The sequence below is a fragment of the Labeo rohita genome, chromosome 1, assembly GCF_022985175.1.
Source record: "Labeo rohita strain BAU-BD-2019 chromosome 1, IGBB_LRoh.1.0, whole genome shotgun sequence".
Taxonomy (NCBI): Eukaryota; Metazoa; Chordata; class Actinopteri; order Cypriniformes; family Cyprinidae; genus Labeo; species Labeo rohita.
The window spans coordinates 16,814,866-16,834,547 of NC_066869.1; the positions used below are offsets into that span (position 1 = coordinate 16,814,866).

General features: G+C 34.5%; 1 protein-coding gene across 1 annotated transcript; it reads right to left on the reverse strand.

Moving 5' to 3' along the window:
• Positions 1 to 1,919: 1,919 nt before the first annotated feature.
• Positions 1,920 to 9,425, reverse strand: btbd3a (BTB (POZ) domain containing 3a). The gene is made up of 5 exons (XM_051115658.1): positions 9,328 to 9,425; positions 8,516 to 8,721; positions 8,301 to 8,391; positions 8,000 to 8,118; positions 1,920 to 6,603 (listed from the first exon to the last, which is right to left on the reverse strand). Exons 2-5 carry the CDS (start codon positions 8,656 to 8,658, stop codon positions 5,571 to 5,573), a joined length of 1,386 nt encoding a protein of 461 aa, XP_050971615.1. The 5' UTR covers positions 8,659 to 8,721; positions 9,328 to 9,425; the 3' UTR covers positions 1,920 to 5,570.
• Between the last annotated feature and the right edge of the window lie 10,257 nt (positions 9,426 to 19,682).

Consider the following 19,682-nt stretch of genomic DNA (forward strand, 5'->3'; position numbering starts at 1 on the left):
TGCTGTAATTTGAGGCTAAGTGTATCCCAGGCACAGTTCAACTAAAAATAAAAATGCAGCACTAAATGTAAACAGTGCCACTGAACTGAACGAAACTTACTGCTGATTTTTGCTGCTGGAAACGGTCGATTAGTGTAATGTTTCGGGCTGTACTAATCGGTCATACCGGGAAAAACATTTGGGAGTACTATAGACCGCCGAAAGTTATAACAAATCAAGAAGAGTGCAAAAAACTGTCAGAGGAACAAAAGGCATTTGTGGTTGGTCAAACTGAACCAGGATTTTCAGGGCAAGAATCTTGATAACATTCATGTTTGTTCTTATAATTTCCGGTCAGATAAGTTAAATATTAGGCTAACATCTTAATTAATACTGCTTGTATGTATTTTTACCACCTATTAACTTTAGTTTGTCAAAATATTGTGCCATTTCCTGCATACTAAGTCCTTCTCTATATGATTTAGCAGCTTCCACATGTTTTTTCTGTGGTTTAGACAGCATAATTTAGCAGAACAACATACTCAGTAGTACATTAACCGTGCAATCAATGCTGTTGTTTACTTCCGAGCATCGCCAATATGGCCGCGCATCCGGGTAACTGAACAAACAGTAAGGTGAGTGCAAAGCCTCATGTCGTTCCAAACCTATATGACTTCTTTCTTCCATAGAATATAAATATGTTTTTCCTCAAAACAATGTATATCATTCTTCAGAGTATCTTCTGTGTTCCAAAAGATGTCAATTGTCAATTTTATGTACATTGGGGTGTCGCGATTTACTCCCTGGTGAAAAAACAGCATATGCTGGTAGGTATGTTTTGATGCTGGTTTAAGCTGGTCCTTAGCTGGTTTATGCTGGTCATGTTGCTGGTCAAGGACCAGCATAAACGAATAGCATGCAGTAAACGGTAAAACTGTTTGCACTACAAACCAGTGTGCTCATAATTAATATAATACATTAAAGTAATATGGTAAGACACACCAATTTGTAATATCAAGCAGCAAAACCATCTGTTTTGTACAGCTAAAAATAGCTGGATGCAATGAGACCAGTAGCCAGACCCATAAAATTTACAAATGGCCATACCCACTCTTATGGAAAAAATAAGGTGGGTAAAATAAGAATCAGTTCATAGAAGGCAGTTGTTTTAAACAATCGACACTATAAGGCAAGTTTGAAATAATAATATGCACCTGTTCTCATAAATTGTCTTACTTTGACACTGTGCTAAACTAAAAATGGTTAACATTTTAGTCTCTTTTGTTTAGTGTAATTGTTCCTTTTGTATGCAATGGTGTGATTCATTGGTCAAAAATGTTATTTTAAGTTTTCAAGCTTTTTATAGATCGTGAACTTTTTGAATCTTGTAGTGAAAAACCTGATATCGTGACAGCCCTAATGTGAATGTAAGTCAAATAAATGCCTCAAGAAAGAGATTTCTACATACTGTTTGAACAAAGCCAAAGAGATATGTGACCGTGGACCACAAAACCAGTCACAAGTAGCACGGGTATATTTGTAGCAATCGCCAACAATACATTGTATGGATCAAAATTACTTATTTTTCTTTTATGCAAAAAATCATCAGTTGTTCCATGAAGATATTTTGTAAATTTTCATACCGTAAATATATCAAAACATGATTTTTGATTAGTAATATGCATCGCTAAGAAATTCATTTAGACAACTTTTAAGGTGATTTTCTCATTATTTTATTTATTTATGTTTTTGGTGCACCCTCAGATTCCAGATTTTCAAATAGTTGTATCTCAGTCAAATGTTGTCCTATCCTAACAAACCATACATCAATGGAAAGCTTATTTATTCAGCTTATTTAAACCCTTACGACTGGTTTTGTGGTCCAGGGTCATGTTTACTTTCAGAGTGACACTTTTAATGAAAAACACACACGTATGAGCTGGAGTTAAAGTTAGCTTTATTCATGTTGACACAAACGCCGCTCACACATTCAAAAAAGTCTGTTGGCACTTTCACGGGCACCTCATTTTCTACATAACAGAAGAAACAGGCTTCCTCACCTGTGCCATATATCAAAATACAGCTATGAATGAATGAATGAATAAATGAGTTAAAACCTCTTACACTTACGATTCCAGTGAATACGACCAGTGTTCAGAGCATGTAAAAACATCTCAACTCATGGTCCAGGAATATAGTGTTTATGCAAGAATCGCTTGGGTAGTTCACACCATTAAACCCAATTCAGAAAAGGCACAAATTACAGATTTCAACAGAATAATGTCAATAACACAGGGTTTGATTTGACCAAATAAGCGGGACCCCAGTCCAGATCACAATGGAGCATTTCAGAAGTAAAATCAACGGAATGAAATGTCTCTAGTGCCACAGTGTTACAAAAAAACAGCTACTTTATGAGAAATAGTGCAATTAAGGTTTGACGTCGACATACACATGTACACCATCTGAAAGAGTTGGAGTGTTAAGTAGTGTTTCAGGCTGTTTACCACATATTTTATCACCACAGTATCATTTGTATGGTTTCTCAAGCAAATGGAAATGGTGCCTGGCCTCGCCATCATGCTGCTAGGCTGTTATGGATGATTGACAGGGCGTCGCTATGTGGTTGCTAAGGTGTTCAAGGTGATTTCTTACTGGCCTTAGTAAACAATCCCACTGATAATATGGTCTTTATATGGCTCAGGTCAATCCTTCAGTATCTATGGGATTTTTTCCCCCATTTTATCCACATCTGATTGTTGTAAAAGCAAAAGAATACCTTAAGTTGTGCACAAAAGTTTAAAACTTTAAAGGAATAGTTCTCCTTAAATGACAATTTGCTGAAAATGGACCCACAGGACATCCAAGATGTATAAGAGTTTGTTTCTTCACTCAGACAGATTGAGAAATGTAGCCTTACATCATTTGCTCACCAATGGAAGTGAATGGGTGCCGTCAGAATGAGAGTCCAAACAGCTGATAAAAAACTTTACAATAATCCACACCACTCCAATGCATCAATTAACATCTTGTGAAGTGAAAAGTTGCATATTAGTAAGAAACAAACCCATCATTAAGATGTTTTGAACTTCAAACCATTGCTTTTATCAAAGTCTCTATCCATAATATTGCTTTCTCCAGTGAAAGTCTTCTAATCTGAATCAGGAGAGAAATATGCACAGATCAAGCACAGTTTACAAGTGAAAATAGTTCACAGCAGTTTTAAACAAATATGTTGGTGGATTTTGAATCCACTGGAGGAAGCGTTATTATAGATTATGGATGATTTAAAGTTAAAATGTCGTAATGATGACCTTATTTGTTAAAAAAACATGCAGCTTTTTGCTTTAAAAGATGTTAATTGATGTGGAGTTGTGTGGATTACTTGTGGATTATTTTGATGTTTTTATGAGCTGTTTGGACTCTCATTTTGACGGCACCCATTCACTGCAGAGGATTCATTGGCGAGCAAGTGATGCTACATTTTTCCAAATGTTCTGATGAACAAACAAACTCATCTACAATCCATTTTGCAGTTTGAGTAATAATAGTATTAGTGATTTTCATCTTAACCAGCACCACTAGTTATCCCTCTCCTCATCTTTTCTCTCAAATTTTTTGTAAAACCCTCTTCATGCCGCTTACATACAATGTTGTGTTGCACCAAAATGTATAAAATATAGGATTACATGAATATTAGTAGAGAAAATAAGTTTTTAGCGAAACGCCTCAGGACAAATTGTGCTTCACGTGTTGCTTAAAAAAATTATACAAATATTTTAGAGTTCAGTAAAATACAGTTTCATTATGGTACGACACACAAGGCGATACAAATATGATTCTGTAGAATAAATCAAGTGTGTGACTTCACAAATTAGATAATAAATCATCTTTCTCACAAGAAACATATAATGTCTGCTGTTAGTCCGAGCAGGCGGAAACATCACGGAACAATTATTTAGCGTAAACTTTGTCAGTCACGAGAAAACGTGAACCGCGCATGACCTTGTGTTGAGAGGCCTTTAGTATTTTACCAACGCTTAAAAAACTTTATTAGGATTTTTTTTAGGATTTATGTGATGCAGATGTTATCTGTTTTAAAACTTTTAAGATCTACATTTATTTATAGCAGACATTAGTGTCATTTTCAAGAATGCTTTGAGAGAAAGATTTATCCAGCTATATAATAAGTGGATCATCATCTCTGCTCTGAACGAAACACATGACACAAAAACGAAAATTAGGTCATTTACTCAACCTCATGTCATCTAATTCACCCATGCACCACTTTCCAAGGCATCTGAAGTCACTTGACAGCTTTATGAGAGGAAATTCAAGACATTATTCATTTTAAATCTTTCACTGCTAGCTTGGCGTCACATTCAGATGCAATAACCAATTTGCAGTGCAGCTGAAAACAACTTAAACATCCATTTAAGCTGGGGTCAGTAAGTCTCTTCTGCTCACCAAGGCTACATTTATTTGCTCAAAAACTACAGTAAAAACAGTAAAATTGTGAGATGTTATTAAGATTTAAAAGAGCTGCTTTCTATTTAAATATATTTATTTGAAATATAAATATTTTGTAACATTATAAATGCCTTTACTGTCACTTTTGACCAGTTAAGTGCATCCTTGCTGGCCCGAATGTTTGACGGTGTTTTAGTGGCACGTAAAAAAGTGTAAAAATCTAAAATGACGAGACTAAAGTCATAATCTTTTGAGAATCAAAAAGAAAAATAAGGTCGAAATATTACGAGAATAAAGTCAAAATTATGAGAATAAAATAAAGTAGAAATATATAAAAGATTTCAACTTTCAACTTCAATTCTCTGAATTTCAACTTCACTCTCAAAACATTTTAACTTTATTCTCATAATTTTGACTTTATTCTTGAAATATTTTGACTTTATTCTAGTAATTTCGATTTTCGACAAAATATTTAAACTTTATCTTGTTATTTCGACTTCGTTGTCTAAATGTTTCGACTTTATTCTCATAATTTTGACTATTCTTGAAATATTTCGACTTGATCTTATTTCGACTTTATTCTCATAATGTTTCGACTTTATTCTCATAATTTTGACTATTCTCAAAATATTTCAACTTTATCTTATTTTGACTTTATTCTCGTAATTTTGACTATTCTTGAAATATTCGACTTTACCTCATTATTTCGACTTTATTCTCGTAATGTTTCGACTTTATTCTCATAATTTTGACTATTCTCAAACTATTTCAACTTTATCTTGTTATTTCGACTTTATAGTAGCAATGTTTCGGCTTTTATTCTCGTAAACAGATTTTTTTTTTAAACGTGGCTCTGAAACGCCATCGTGCGAATAACCTGGATAAAAAAGAGCAGACTAAATTTTATGTTTTACAAAAAAAAAAAAAGTTGTATAGGTTTGGAAGATAATGAGGATGAGTAAAAGATGACCAATTTTAATTTTCAGGTGCACTTCTAATATAATCTATCTGGATTGTCAGTAATCTCTAATAATCTTTTTGCAGCCTTTGTGCAAATTCTGAGCAGCACTTCATGAAGAAAAAAAACAACGTTGGGTTCTGATTAATCACAGGACGCTCTCTCAAGCATAAAATATGAGTTCGGGGATCTGCCCCCCCTGCACACCCGTCCCGTTGGTGCTGTCCGACGAGCACTGGAACTGGAAGGTCACCTTCCCGCACTGGACCTCCGTCATGCCCTCCTGGCCAAAATAACTCAACTCGTTCCCATCCAGAACCACGCTGGCTGTATAGAACGTGTCGGGTTCGATCTGCACTGGGTACTCGAAGAACACGGGGAAGGTGTTGCTGGAGCCGTCAGAGAAGTATTTGATGATGGCGAGGCCGAGAGTCACGCCTTGGCGCTTAAGCTCGATCTTGGCCTGGTACTCCGCCGAGCCGCAGCTGGAGCCGTACAACCCGAACCCGGCGATGAAGACGCGCTTGTCCACGGCGAACTGGATGCTGTCGCAGCGGCCGCGGTACCGCCACTGATTGCTGCGGTACGCGCACGACTGAAAGCGGTGGCACCTCTGCGGCGTTAAACCTTTTCGTGGTTTGCAGACAAACTTCAGCTCGGGTTTCTTGGCTGCTGTGTACCACAGGAAAATATCGTTGGTTTCGTTGAGCGTCAACACGCCGGACTGCGCGACGCCGTTGGCGAAGTCGTCAAGCGCCATCGCCGGGATCCGTATCAGGTAGATGTTCTTTCCTAAAACAAGCCGTTTGTTTTCGATAGTGGGCTGGAGTTCCTGTCGGTGACACTCGGCCTCTGCCCAGCTCAATGCCGCCTCAAACACCACCATCTCTTTGGCGTTGAGCGTCTCACGTCGCAGGATGCTTTCCAGAGTCTGAGCGTCGATGTCGCAGAATCCCTCGGAGCGGAGCGCGAGCTCGGCCTGTGCGTCGATCACCTCCCAGCAGCGCTGCGTGAGGTCGGGCTCCTCGAACAGGCAGCTCTGAGAGAGCAGGACGCAGGCGTTTCGCGCGCTCAGGCTGGTCTCCAGGAAGTTGACGCAGGCGCGGGCCAAGTGGGGAACAATGTATTTTTTGGCGGCGTACAGCGTGGCGAGGACAGTGTCGGCACACAGGTCGATCTCATCACAGTAGATATACCTGAAAACAGAGTGCAAAAAAATTACTTAAAATTCGTCCCGAGTACACTTGCGGACCTTTCCCGATCCCACCTCCCCCTCTCTCCCACTTCTCTTCCTGTCTAAACTACTGACCTATCCTAATAAAGGAGAAAAAAATCCAAAAAAGAAACCAAAAATCCAAAAACAAACTTTAAAGAAAATAAATGTTAAATTCTATAAATCTATAAGAATCTATAAATTCGCATAATATTAATATTTGAACTTTTGCAGTGCAATAAAGTTGATTTTAAATGTGTTTAATTAAAATAATAATAAAAATGTTCCAAAAAAAAAAAAAGAAACGTTGGGACTATCTTCAAATGCATCATGACATCAAAACTGTTATTTTAGTAATGGAAAAATATTAGAACTATAAATTTATTAGGAAAAGCTAGTGTTTTGGATCCCACTTTTTATCTTCATGACCCCATAAAAATATGCAAAAGTTTTGTCTTATAATTCATTAATATCTTTTTGTCTATAAATAAATGTTCCTTCATTGAAGCAAATGAGAGAGAAACTAAACTGTAAACATTCTGAAATTCATGTTAATTCACTCAAAATGCTAATCAGCTTGTCATTTGTAATGGAAAAAGGTATTACTTCTATATATTTGTAAATAAATAAATGTAAATTAAGCTCTGCAAGTTATTAAATGTAAAAGTAAATGTAAGGTACTTTTTGTATTTTATTAGAAAATTAAATATAATTTTAATAAATGTTCTCAATTTTTCTAAATGTTTTATAAGTGTTTTGGACTAATATATATATATATATATATATATATATATATAAAAATGTAAATTAAGTTAGGCAAGTAAAACAAGTAATTAATTGTTTTTTATTATATTAGATAAAAAATAATAAATGTTCTCAAACTTTTTACAAATGCTCTGTAAATGTTCTAAACATATATATATATATATATATATATAAAAACACACACACACACACACACGTGAAATTACATTATGCAAGTTACTAAATGTAAAAGTAAATGCAAGTTCTTTTTATTTTATTTGAAAACTAAATATATATATATATATATATATATATATATATATATATATATTTGTAAATAAATAAATGTAAATCAAGTTATACAAGTTCTTTTTATTTTATTAGAAAATAAAAAAAAAATGAAATGTTCTCAGACACACACACATACATATACATATACACATATATATATATATATATATAAAACATAAATATTATACATTTATATTTAACGTTTGAGAAAATTGTATTTTTTTATTTGGAAATTCAGCAGTGTTCTCAGATTTTGGACCCCACTACATTAAATATTTTTGTGTCTTTTAATTCATGTTTACCAGCTTTGTGTCTGTCTATACACTAGAATCTGAAAAACGTACTTCAGCATGGCTAGGAATGATGCTGGCTCCACATCAGGGATCCGGATCTCATCCTTATCTTCAGCCAGTTCTCCGTAGAACATAGCGTGAAATACAGAACTACCCACAGCCAGGACGTACTGAAAGAGAGAACGAAAATGGATTCAAAAAGAGATTATAAACATCACTCAAGAACATGTCCCAGTCATAATTTACCCAAAATTTAATTGCTTAATTTCTTTGATTTCCAATTTATCATATTTACTGGAGCGATTCAGTGGCAGTATTTTTGTAACACGGCCTAACCGTGGTAATTCTGTACCTTGTGTCCTGGCACTCTCTGGGTTCCTCCAGGAGGTCCCACCACAAAATGAATATCGGCCATCAGCTCATTGTTAAACATGACTGCGTTTCTGCAGAGGACAAATGAATGAGACCCTTTCCATACAGTGCCATCAATGCAACCTCACGTGCTGTCTAGGTAGGCAGCATAACAGAGCAACGTGGGATGAATGCACAAGAGAACGAGTGACTCACCTCTCTCTGATCGTGGGGTACAAGCCTTGCCAGTTACATCCCTGAATGGTGTTGTTGTTGCTAACGTTCTGCTGCTGGTACTGTTGGACAGCGGTGGGCGTGACAGTGGGCAGTTTTTTGGCAGGAAACAGCTCAGCAGCCATTTTACCAAAACATGTCAATTAATCAGGAGGATTTCATGGTAGAGGATCTGGCAACCAGTGAAACTGGAACGACAGGGGGGAGACAAAACACTTCAGATACTCAGAATGAAACCAAAAACATTTCTAATATATAAATTTAATACAAATGCTTGAAATTACTCTTTTTATACAATTACTTCTACCATTAATAACATGTATTTAGTGTATATGTCACTGTTAATCCTAACTGACATTAGCAACCATTATATATTTTTGATTTGATTTTAATCGATTGTTTCATCCTTGTTACCTTAAACATGAACTACGTTAAACTGGCGCTAAATGAAGCCGTTCACATTTAAAGTTAATTCACATTCATTGCTAGACTGACATAAACAGTTAGCAATCACAGCTAAAGCTGCGATGATCATCCAAATATCACAGAATAGCAGCAAATACTGTTAAACACGTGTCTGAATGATCTAGAAGCACATGCATTTAGTAAATCGTTTGATAATCGTGATAGAAACGATAACAGATGATGATCTGAATTCAGATGCAAGCAACAGGAAATAAACAAAAGCAGCCATCGGGCTCACAAACGTACAAACCCCCCCAAACTTTAAACTAAAACAGTATCACGACATGCCGGCGCTCATCAAACAATAAGAGTTTAATAGCAATAGTTACCAGAGGTTGATTAAAGCAGCAGGTTTAGTGATAGAGTGAGGAAAGTTTGCAGCTTGTTTGCACATCAACATCCTCCATGATCGGAGGATCCGCCTGACGGACTGCGCATGCGCCGTGAGAACGCTTTACAAATAAATACAATTATTATGACTATTTATAACAATAAGAGGAAGAAAATACTACTACTTGCAGTTAGCAATAGGTACTACGAAATATCAATATTTAACTTGGGTTGTGTTAATATGTAGAAACAAAAACTGATGTAATAGACTATAACTTTTAATACAGCCGTGTTTTGATGTGATAAGTTTTTTTTCTCACAAATTACAAATATTTGCAGTAAGAAAAATAGCTACCAAATTATTTAAAGCCAAAGAAAAAATACAATTTATTTATATTGTGATACTAATATGGCCAGCAGGTGGCAGTCAATGCAAGGTTTTAAAATAATTAGAATAACGACGTATTTCCGAAGCCAAATTGACGTATTCTTTATTATTATTATTATTATTATTTTATTTTATTATTTTTTTTTGCACATTAATTACATTTTTTTATTTTCTATTATTATTTTCTATTTTTATTGTTTTGTTATAATAGGCTATTTTATTAATATAACATAGCATATTTATTTTACTTTAAACATCTATTTTGTTTTAGAATTCCTTATATATGTGATTCTGTTCCCTTTCTGCACTATAAAACCCAATTAATTTATGTTTTATTATTTGTTATAATAGGCTATTATAACATGTATATAACATATATTACACGTTTTAATTTACTTAATTTTTATTTTATTCTATTGTTATTTTATGTTTTATAATAACATTTATGTAACGTATTTTAAACATATTTTTTTGTACATTTTTCTTTTTTTATTATTTTCTATTATTATTTTATGTTTTATTGTTTGTTACAATAGGCTATTATAACATAACATATTTTACACATTTTTATTTTATTCTATTATTATTATAATTATTTTGCATATTAATTAAATTTTTTATTTTCTATTATTATTTTATGTTTTTATTATTTTGTTACAATAGGCTATTATATTAATATAACATAGCATATTTATTTATTTATTTTATTTTACTTTAACAATCTATTTTGTTTTAGTAATCCTTATTTTAGTGTTCCCTTTCTGCACTGTAAAACCCAATTAATTTATGTTTTATTATTTGTTATAATAGGCTATTATAATATTTATGTAACATATTTTACACGTTTTTATTTAATGTAATTTAATGTATTTTATTTTATTCTATTATTATAATTTTATTTTTTTATTATTTGTCATAATAGGCTATTGTAACATATTTATATAACATATTTTACACATTTTAATTTATTTTTTTTTTTTATTTTATTCTGTTATTATTTTATGCTATAATTTGTTATAATAAGATATTATAACATTTATATAACATATTTTAAACATATTTTTATTTTATTTGTACATTTTTTCTTTTTTTAATTATTTTCTATTATTAATTTATGTTTTATGGTGTGTTACAATATTATTATTATAATTTTATCTTTTATTATTTGTCATAATAGGCTTTGTAACATATCTATACAACATATTTTAAACATATTATTATTTTATTTGTACATTTTTCTTTTTTATTATTTTCTATTATTTTATGATTTATTATTTGTTATAATAAGATATTATAACATTTTATATAACATATTTTAAACATTTTTCTTTTTTTATTATTTTCTATTATTATTTTATGTTTTATTGTTTGCTACAATAGGCTATTATAACAACATATTTTACACATTTTATTTTTATTCTATTATTATTGTTTTATGTTTTTATTATTTGTCATAATAGGCTATTTTAACATATTTATATAACATATTTTACACATTTTTATTTATTTTATTTTATTTTATTCCATTATTATTTTATGTTTTTATTATTTGTTATAATAATATATTATAACATATTTATATAACATATTGTACACATTTACATATTGTACACAGATCATCTAATTTAATCAATTGAATCTATTTTGTTTTAGAAATCCTTGATATGTGATTCTGTTTTTTTTTTCCTCCACTGAAAACCCCACTTTCAGTTTTTGGAATTTAATTTTAAGTCAAACTGAAACTCTGGAAACTAAATTATAGAATTGTATATTATATTTTAAGTTCCTAAGCTGCTCTGCTTTACAATGTCAAAACACTCTTCATGTTTGTAGCAGATTGTTCTTTTTTTTCAGCCCTAACAAGAGAATTAATAGAACGTTTAGCTCATTAATTTTTAAAGTACAGTTGCAAATAATTGCAAGCTTGCAGTTTTCATACTATAAAAACTCTTGCAAGGATGACAAGATATTGGACTTTAGTGCCATACGCAGTTTTAGACGTCTACTATTCATCCCCACCATCTTCAGCCTTAAACATCGAGGTCAGTGTGTGACATTCAAGACTGCGAAGAATCTCTTTTATTAGTGATAAAATAACAAAAATTCAGATGCATCGCTGGAATCCCACGGCCAGCAAACCTCTGACTGAACATTGACCCTGGAAAGCAGCTTGACTGGAGCTTAACAGCAAAAACAGTCACAGGAATGCGACGCTGCCCTTGTTGCACTGATGCAAAGGCTTTACGTAATGATTTACTAATTACACTATAGAGGCCTCGGCCTTGGGGAATGCTGGGTAACGGCTCTCTCACTCAGACTCCCACAGGCACCGACCTAATGGAAAGGGCCCGTAAACAAGCCGCGCTTTTATTGTCCGGACATTGATTTGAATCTCTCAGACCAATTCTAGGGCATTTAAAAGCGTATTTAGAGGTTTTTAAAATAGGAAATGACCCTTGTTTGTCCGTCTACAATAGTTATGGTCGGCTCGAACACAAAATTGTTCTTTTTTAGTATAGTCCCATATAATGTTTAGTCTTCTATTCATAGATCCAGTCAGTTTTCTTTGCTTTTCCATAAAGTCTGAGATTAAACTGCTGTGGTAAAGCTTGTGAAATGTCAAATTAAAATATCAGTTTAATAAAACAACAGTTTACTTTTATAGGATGGTTGATTTGGTTACGGCAGACAGAAAAATATGCAAAACACAGTAAGAAACTAGAATGCGCCCAAGATGTATTTAGACACGTAGCCACACTTACAAGTGGCCGAATTTCATTGTATTCACAAACAAACACTGCTAAAGTTTTTCTAAAAATGCATTTCATTTGTATCCTCATTTTCAACAGCATGTCTACTGTTGAAAATGATCTCATACAGCAAAAAAAATAAAATAAAATTATATATATAAAATTATATATATATATATATATATATATATATATATATATATATATGGATGTATGTATTTTTTTAACTAAAATAGCCCAAAAGCATATATATATATTTATTTAAATGTTTTTTAAAAAATCAAAAATATATATTTTTTAAATATTTACTTTATTTATGAATATTGACTTTATTTCTTGTCTATAACATTTTAACATAATACATTTTAATAAAAATCAGCAATGACCATACTTTACAATGTTTAAAAAAAAAACAATATAGAAAAAAGAAAATAATAATAATAAAAAATTAAAAATAAATAAATAAATAAATAAATAGTTTAGTTCTTGTCTATAATAATTTAACAAAATACATTTTAATAAAAATCAGCAATGACCATACTTTACAATGTTTAAAAAAATACAATATAGGAAAAATAAAAATAAATAAATGAATGAATAAATAAATAAATAAATAGTTTATTTTTTGTCTATAACATTTTAACATAATACATTTTAATAAAAATCAGCAATGACCATACTTTACAATAAAAAATTACAATATAGGAAAAACAAACAAACAAACAAATAAATAAATAACTTTATTTAAATTTAGTTTTAAATATTTAGCCAAATTGTAGGCTACTGTAAGAATGTCAATGTATTTTCTTGGCCTAAAATACATTTTAAAATATATTTTGGTATATCTAAAACTTAATAATACATTTTCTTTTTCAAAAATATATTTTACTGTACGGGATGTGTGGTTGGGCTGTCTTTCTTTAAAATACATGCCACTTGGTTTAGTATTTTGTTATTTATCAATGTTATCCTGACATTTTTAAGTGTGGTTTAAGTCTCCAGTAACGTTTTGGGGCCACTGTATTTGCAATTTATATTCGAGTAACCACAGATAACGAGCTGTGATTAACTGCATATGCAGTTATATTTACATAACTCCTGTGGCGTTGCAGCCATAACATTATACCATATCTGCAAATACAGACATTGTATCATTTTAGTTGAATGTGGCTGCTAATGAAATCTCATGTTCTCTTTTCGCTCTGTAGTGAGCGGCGGTGATTTATGCCCCAAGTGTATTGTGGGATATCAGAGTCTCTGAACACAGGGTTGGTAAGACTTTTCCTACTCCACAATGATTTAAGTTTGGCCTTTGAGTGTGTTTTTCCTTCTTTTATTATATTATCTGTCATTTTGCAAAATGTATTTCGTAGCATTGCACAAAACATCTATGATTTTGAGATGTTGCTCTGAGTTATGATCATTTGAGCCCACCAGAGCTGATTTCAACATATATTTCAACACGCTTTCATCTTGTATTTAACACTTAAAAATTGTGCAATGTTATTTCATATACTGATCAATATTGCGCAGCTCTATTTTCAATGCGCTTCTATTCCTAACAGTCCTATCATGGTGTCACATTTTAGTGTTGTTTTGCTGTGAGTGACGGCACATGCATTCAGCCCCAAACTCCCCAAGATCCTTTTCAAATCCTGGAGCGAGCAGATTGGCCAAAGTCAATTAGAAGTCTATTACAATGAAATGCTGTTTATGGAGATAAAGGATGAATTAGCCGTACTAACTCTCTTCATTCACAGCTTCTCTCTTTCTCTTATTCTGTCAAGTGGCATTCATTGAATTGAATAATACGTCTCATGCCTGGGAACCGCAGCGTTTGGACTGAACACATGGTGTGATAATGGGGGGCTCTGTATTCATAGGCTGGTCAGTTCCTGCCCCTTGTATTGTGCGCAGGCTTTCTCAGGGCTTAGTCTGTGTGTTGTGGAGAAGGAAAGGGTGGTAACAGTGTTTCGTGAAGGGTATTGTAGTATTTCTTATTGTTCATTTAGCTGCGAGTGAGAGGAACAGACGGCTGGGGTGCACATCCAGGTGCATTCTGGGATCCGGTGTGTCTTGATCCATCCGAACCCTTCTTTGTCACATCATCTATTGTCATAATCTCAAGCACTGAGAGTGTGTCCATTTCATAGGCGGTCATTTTGAGAGCCTGTCACACTTATACACCTTTGCCAGAGATTCTGTCAAAGAAAAGGAAGTTCTGGACCTTAAAAAAAGACAAAACTAAACAAAAAGGCAAAACAAAACATAACAGACAAACTAAACTAAACAGAACTAAACAAGACTAAACAGCAAATAAAATGACAAAAACAAAAGGATGAATAGATGGATAGATGACGGATAGATGGATAGACAGATGGATGGATGGATGGATGGATGATGGATAGAAAGATGCATGCATGGATGGATAGATAGATGATAAATAGAAAGATGCATTCATGGATTAATGGATAGACAGATGCATGCATAGATGGATGGATGGATGGATAGACAGATGCATGCATGGATGGATGAATGGATAGATGCATGCATGGATGGATGATGGATAGACAGATGCAGGAATGAATGGATGGATGCATGGATGGATAGATGATGGATAGAAAGATGGATGAATGGATGGATGGATGGATGGATGGATTGATGGATGATGGATAGAAAGATGCATGCATGGACTGATAGATAGACAATGCATGCATAGATGGATGGATGGATGGATAGATACACAGATGCATGGATGAATAATGGATAGATGCATGCATGGATGGATGGACGGATGATGGATAGAAAGATGGATAGATGGATGGATGGATGGATGATGGATCAAAAGATGCATGCATGGATTGATGGATAGACAGATGCATGCATAGATGGGTGGATGGATGGATAGCCAGATGCATGGATTGATGGTTGGATAGACAAATGCTTGCATGGATGGATGGATAATGAATGGACGGATGCATGCATGGACAGATGGATGGATGGACAGACGGATGGATGGATGGATGGATGGATAGATAGAAAGATGGATGGATAATGGGTAGACAGATGCATTGATGGATAAACAGATGGACAGGTAGATGGATGGATGGATTGATTTTTAAATGGATAGGTAGATAGATAGATAGATAGATAGATAGATAGATAGATAGATAAAAAAAACTAAACAAGACCAAACAGCAAGTAAAACGACAAAACAAAACCGAACAAAACTAAACTAAACAAACCTAAACAAAACAGCAAGTAAAGATCTGAGTTCAGAGCTCTGTCAGCCATATCATGACCAAACCAGCACTAACCAGCATAAACCAGTCTGCAAACATAGGTCTGGGTCGTTCTCTCTGTCCTCCACTGGTCATTCATTCAGCAATAGGGACCTGTGTTCAACACCAATGAATAGTCAATAAAGAGCCCATCACTTTTCGCTGCATTTGCTTGAAAGAAAAGCATCTCAGAAAGCTCTTCTCCGGCCCAAACGGTCACCCCTGCCATCTGTGCTGCGGTTCTCCGCCCTCCTGCGCGTGGTTGAAAGGGATAATGGAGTCTTGAATAAGTTTTGAATACTTGAGAATAGACCGTCCCTTATTATCTCCGCCAGCATCTGCCTGCCGCTCCATTGATGTGCTCTGTGTATTTACTCCACTCAATTAAACCACTATAAACTCCATTAGCAACAACAGAGCCAATCAGAAACGGCCACACAATAGAGACGGATGAGGGCCCTTCCCTCGATCCTTCAGGAGGAGGAGGTCTCTATTCAGAGAAGCGCTGGAACAGCTGCTGATAATCTGCTTGTGCGCTGCTCGCCGTGTCTTTCTATTGTCGCGTCAATAGTTTCAAACAGGTGTTGCTTTAATTAATGTAGCATTCATGGGTATTCAGGGGCCCTTGGCCTCATAAGGGCCCTCTGACGGTGGAAAGAGCAACCAAAACAGACATGCCATCACTCTCTGGTCTAATATTAGGCGTTAATGACTTTAAATGGGGTTTAAATGAGGCCAGTATGCAAATGTGTCCACTGTTTGCACTGTGACTCACTGAAATGAACACACACGAATGTTAGCATGTCATGTTGTTAGACTCTTGGGATTTTTGCCATTTTCCTGAAAAGAAAAGAAGAATGGCTTAGATGGAATATGTATTCTATTTCAGAAAATGCTTCAATAAAGAGGCTAAACTAACAAGTGTTGTCTGCAGTAATTGTTGGGTCCACTAGATGGCTCACAGTTGGGCTGTTGATTAAAAAATACTATTATTCGAATAAACAACAGAGGACGAATGGAGTGCTGCAGAGATTAAACAGGTTAGCATTTAGCACTCCTGGTTCTGATCTTGCACAGACAGCAATGCAACTGACACATTCAAGGCCCAGAAAGTTAGTAAGGACATTGTTAAAATAGTCCATGTGACATTAGTGGTTCAACTTTAATTTTCTGAAGCTACATAACATAAGCTGATTTGGTTGTTGGCTTGTTGACATCATAACAAAATAGGCCACTTTAAGATACAGCCCAAACACCAGCATCACTCTATTCTCATACAATTAAAATATTTTCCCATTTGAATGAGTATTTCACTTCGAAGAACCCGATCTGCTTACAAAGTGGCTTTGACCCTCGAAACCAGCACTGAAGACCCACTGGGAAAACGAAAGAAATGGAAATGTTCTGAAATACGACATTTTAAATTATTTTCCTCTGGTGAAGGCTGTAAAATTAAATTTTGAAAGAGGTTATGAAAAAAGTGCCAAAGACTGTTGAACCGGGCCATCACTCACCGTAGGGCCTGATCTCTGGCCTGTGTGGAGACGGTGCATGGCACATTGGCTGGAAACTATGCATTCACTGCAGCGCTGCATGAAGAAGCCATTACCACAAAGAGCCATGGGAAAGACCTCCATCCATTATTCAATCAGTGCAGAGAAGGAATTGATATTTTTTTTCCTCATCTTCAACTATTGAATCATCAAGTGGATACTAAAGGCAGGCATTAGATGCGAAAACCATCGTCCGACATGCTTGTTTCTTCACTGCATCAGAAGTGTTTTTCAGGGGTTAATAGAGAACAGATCTGAATGTTTCACTGAATATTTCCTGTCTTGCTTTGGGACTTCCTCTTACTTTGACATATTAATGTGGTTTGGACTGGACAAACAGTTTGAGAATATACTGCTAAACTGTATGGACTATTAATTTGGCCTTTTATATCCCAAAAAGTGGCATTAATGAGATCCTCAGAGAGGAGAACTTCCTGAGGAGAGTGTGTTTTTTCTTTTTAATCAGGCAGGCATGCAGTTTAATCATTGTGGCAATAAAACAGGTGATAAAGTCATGCAACTTGCTTTAAGCATCAGTTCTCATTCTTTCTCTGTGTGTGTCTCTTGCCTGAGGCCCATGGGATCCTGAGCTCTTGGTGTCCTCTGCTTTAGGACAATAGGAGGAATGTCCAGTACTTTCTGTGGCTCAAACAGAGCGTCAGGAGAGGAAGTGGCCTCAGCGCATTCAGTCGATCCACGGCCCCAGGCTGCAGAGAGCAGCTTTCTCATCTAATCCTCCTCTCAGGCTCCTTTCCCAATCCCTCTTTCGATCAGTTCGCCTCTCTTTTCATTGTGTTAGCTCCAGCTGTCTGTTGAAGCATGTTTGCTACATTACAGCACTAGTGATGGGCTTAACTTTGTCCAGTTCATACTGTAATTCATCATAATATTAAAAGACAAAATAAGAATTTATTTTTAATATCCACTTTATTTTTCCCATAAGAGCGGGTGTGGACATTGCTATTTTTAGCTGTATAAAACAGCACGTTTCACTGCTTTATATTGCATACTGGTGTCTTACAATATTATTTTAATGTATTCTCTTAATTATGAACACATTGGTTTGTAGTGCAAACTGTTTTACCGATTACTGCACGTTGTTATTCTTCTTGCTATTTCCCTACAGCAGCTACTGAACAGGAAGTCTTGGACAATTCCAAGACTTGGAATTACTAGACTGTCATAAATATTATGTCACAATTCAAGAAATGTTAAAGGTTCTAAAAATAGGCTTCATTCACCTAATGCCATATATATATATGGGGTTTAGTGATAGTTGTTCATGAGTCCCTTTTTTATCCTGAACAGTTAAACTGCCCACTGCTCTTCAGAAAAATCCTTCAAGTTCTTTTTCAGCATTTTTGTGTATTTGAACTCTTTCCAACAATGACTGTATGATTTTGAGATCCATCTTTTCACACTGAGGACAACTGAGGCACTCATATGCAACTATTACAGAAGGTTCAAACACTCACTGATGCTTCAGAAGGAAAAGCGATGCATTAAGAGCCAGGGGGTAAGAACCTTTTGAATTTGATTAATCTGAATATTTTTTATCTTCTGGGAAACATGTAAGTATCTTCTGTAGCTTCTGAAGGGCAATACTGAATGAAACAAATATGATATTTAAGCAAAATAAGAAAAATGTACACATCTTCATTCTGTTTCAAAAGTTTTCATCCTCCGGCTCTTAATGCATCGCTTTTCCTTCTGGAGCATCAGTGAGTGTTTGAACCTTCTGTAATAGTTGCTTACAAAACCCTCAGTTGTCCTTAGTGTGAAAAGATGGATCTCAAAATCATTCAAAATCATTCAAATACACAAAAATGCTTAAAACAAAAGAATTTGTGGGACCTGAAAGAATTTTCTGAAGAACAGCAGGCGGTTTAACTGTTCAGGACAAACAAGGGACTCATGAACAACTATCACTGAACAAAAAAACACAGCTGTAAATTATTCAGGTAACAACACAGTATCGGGGTAATTTTTATAAATTCAATTATTAGTTTCTCTTGTGGATGATATGTAAACATCTTTTATGTGAAATATCTTATTCAGGTCAGTACTAAATAAAAAATAACATGCATTTTGTACGATCCCTTTTGTTTTGGCAAAATAACAAATTCTGCAAGGTGTATGTAAACTTTTGACTTCAACTGTATATTGATAGGCTTTGAAGAGATTCATCTTAATAGACTAGCAGGTTTACTTCTTTAAATGTGCTAACGGCAAAAGAAAAAAAAACTCCAAAGCTCTGAATTCGGAGGAAACAGCCTCACTCATCAGTGGGAGGATTAGATGTGCATCACCGACTGCAAACAAGCCAGAGAAATACTTCACGTTTGTGTTTTTCAGGGCCGTGTGTTGTTTTCATTTAGTCTT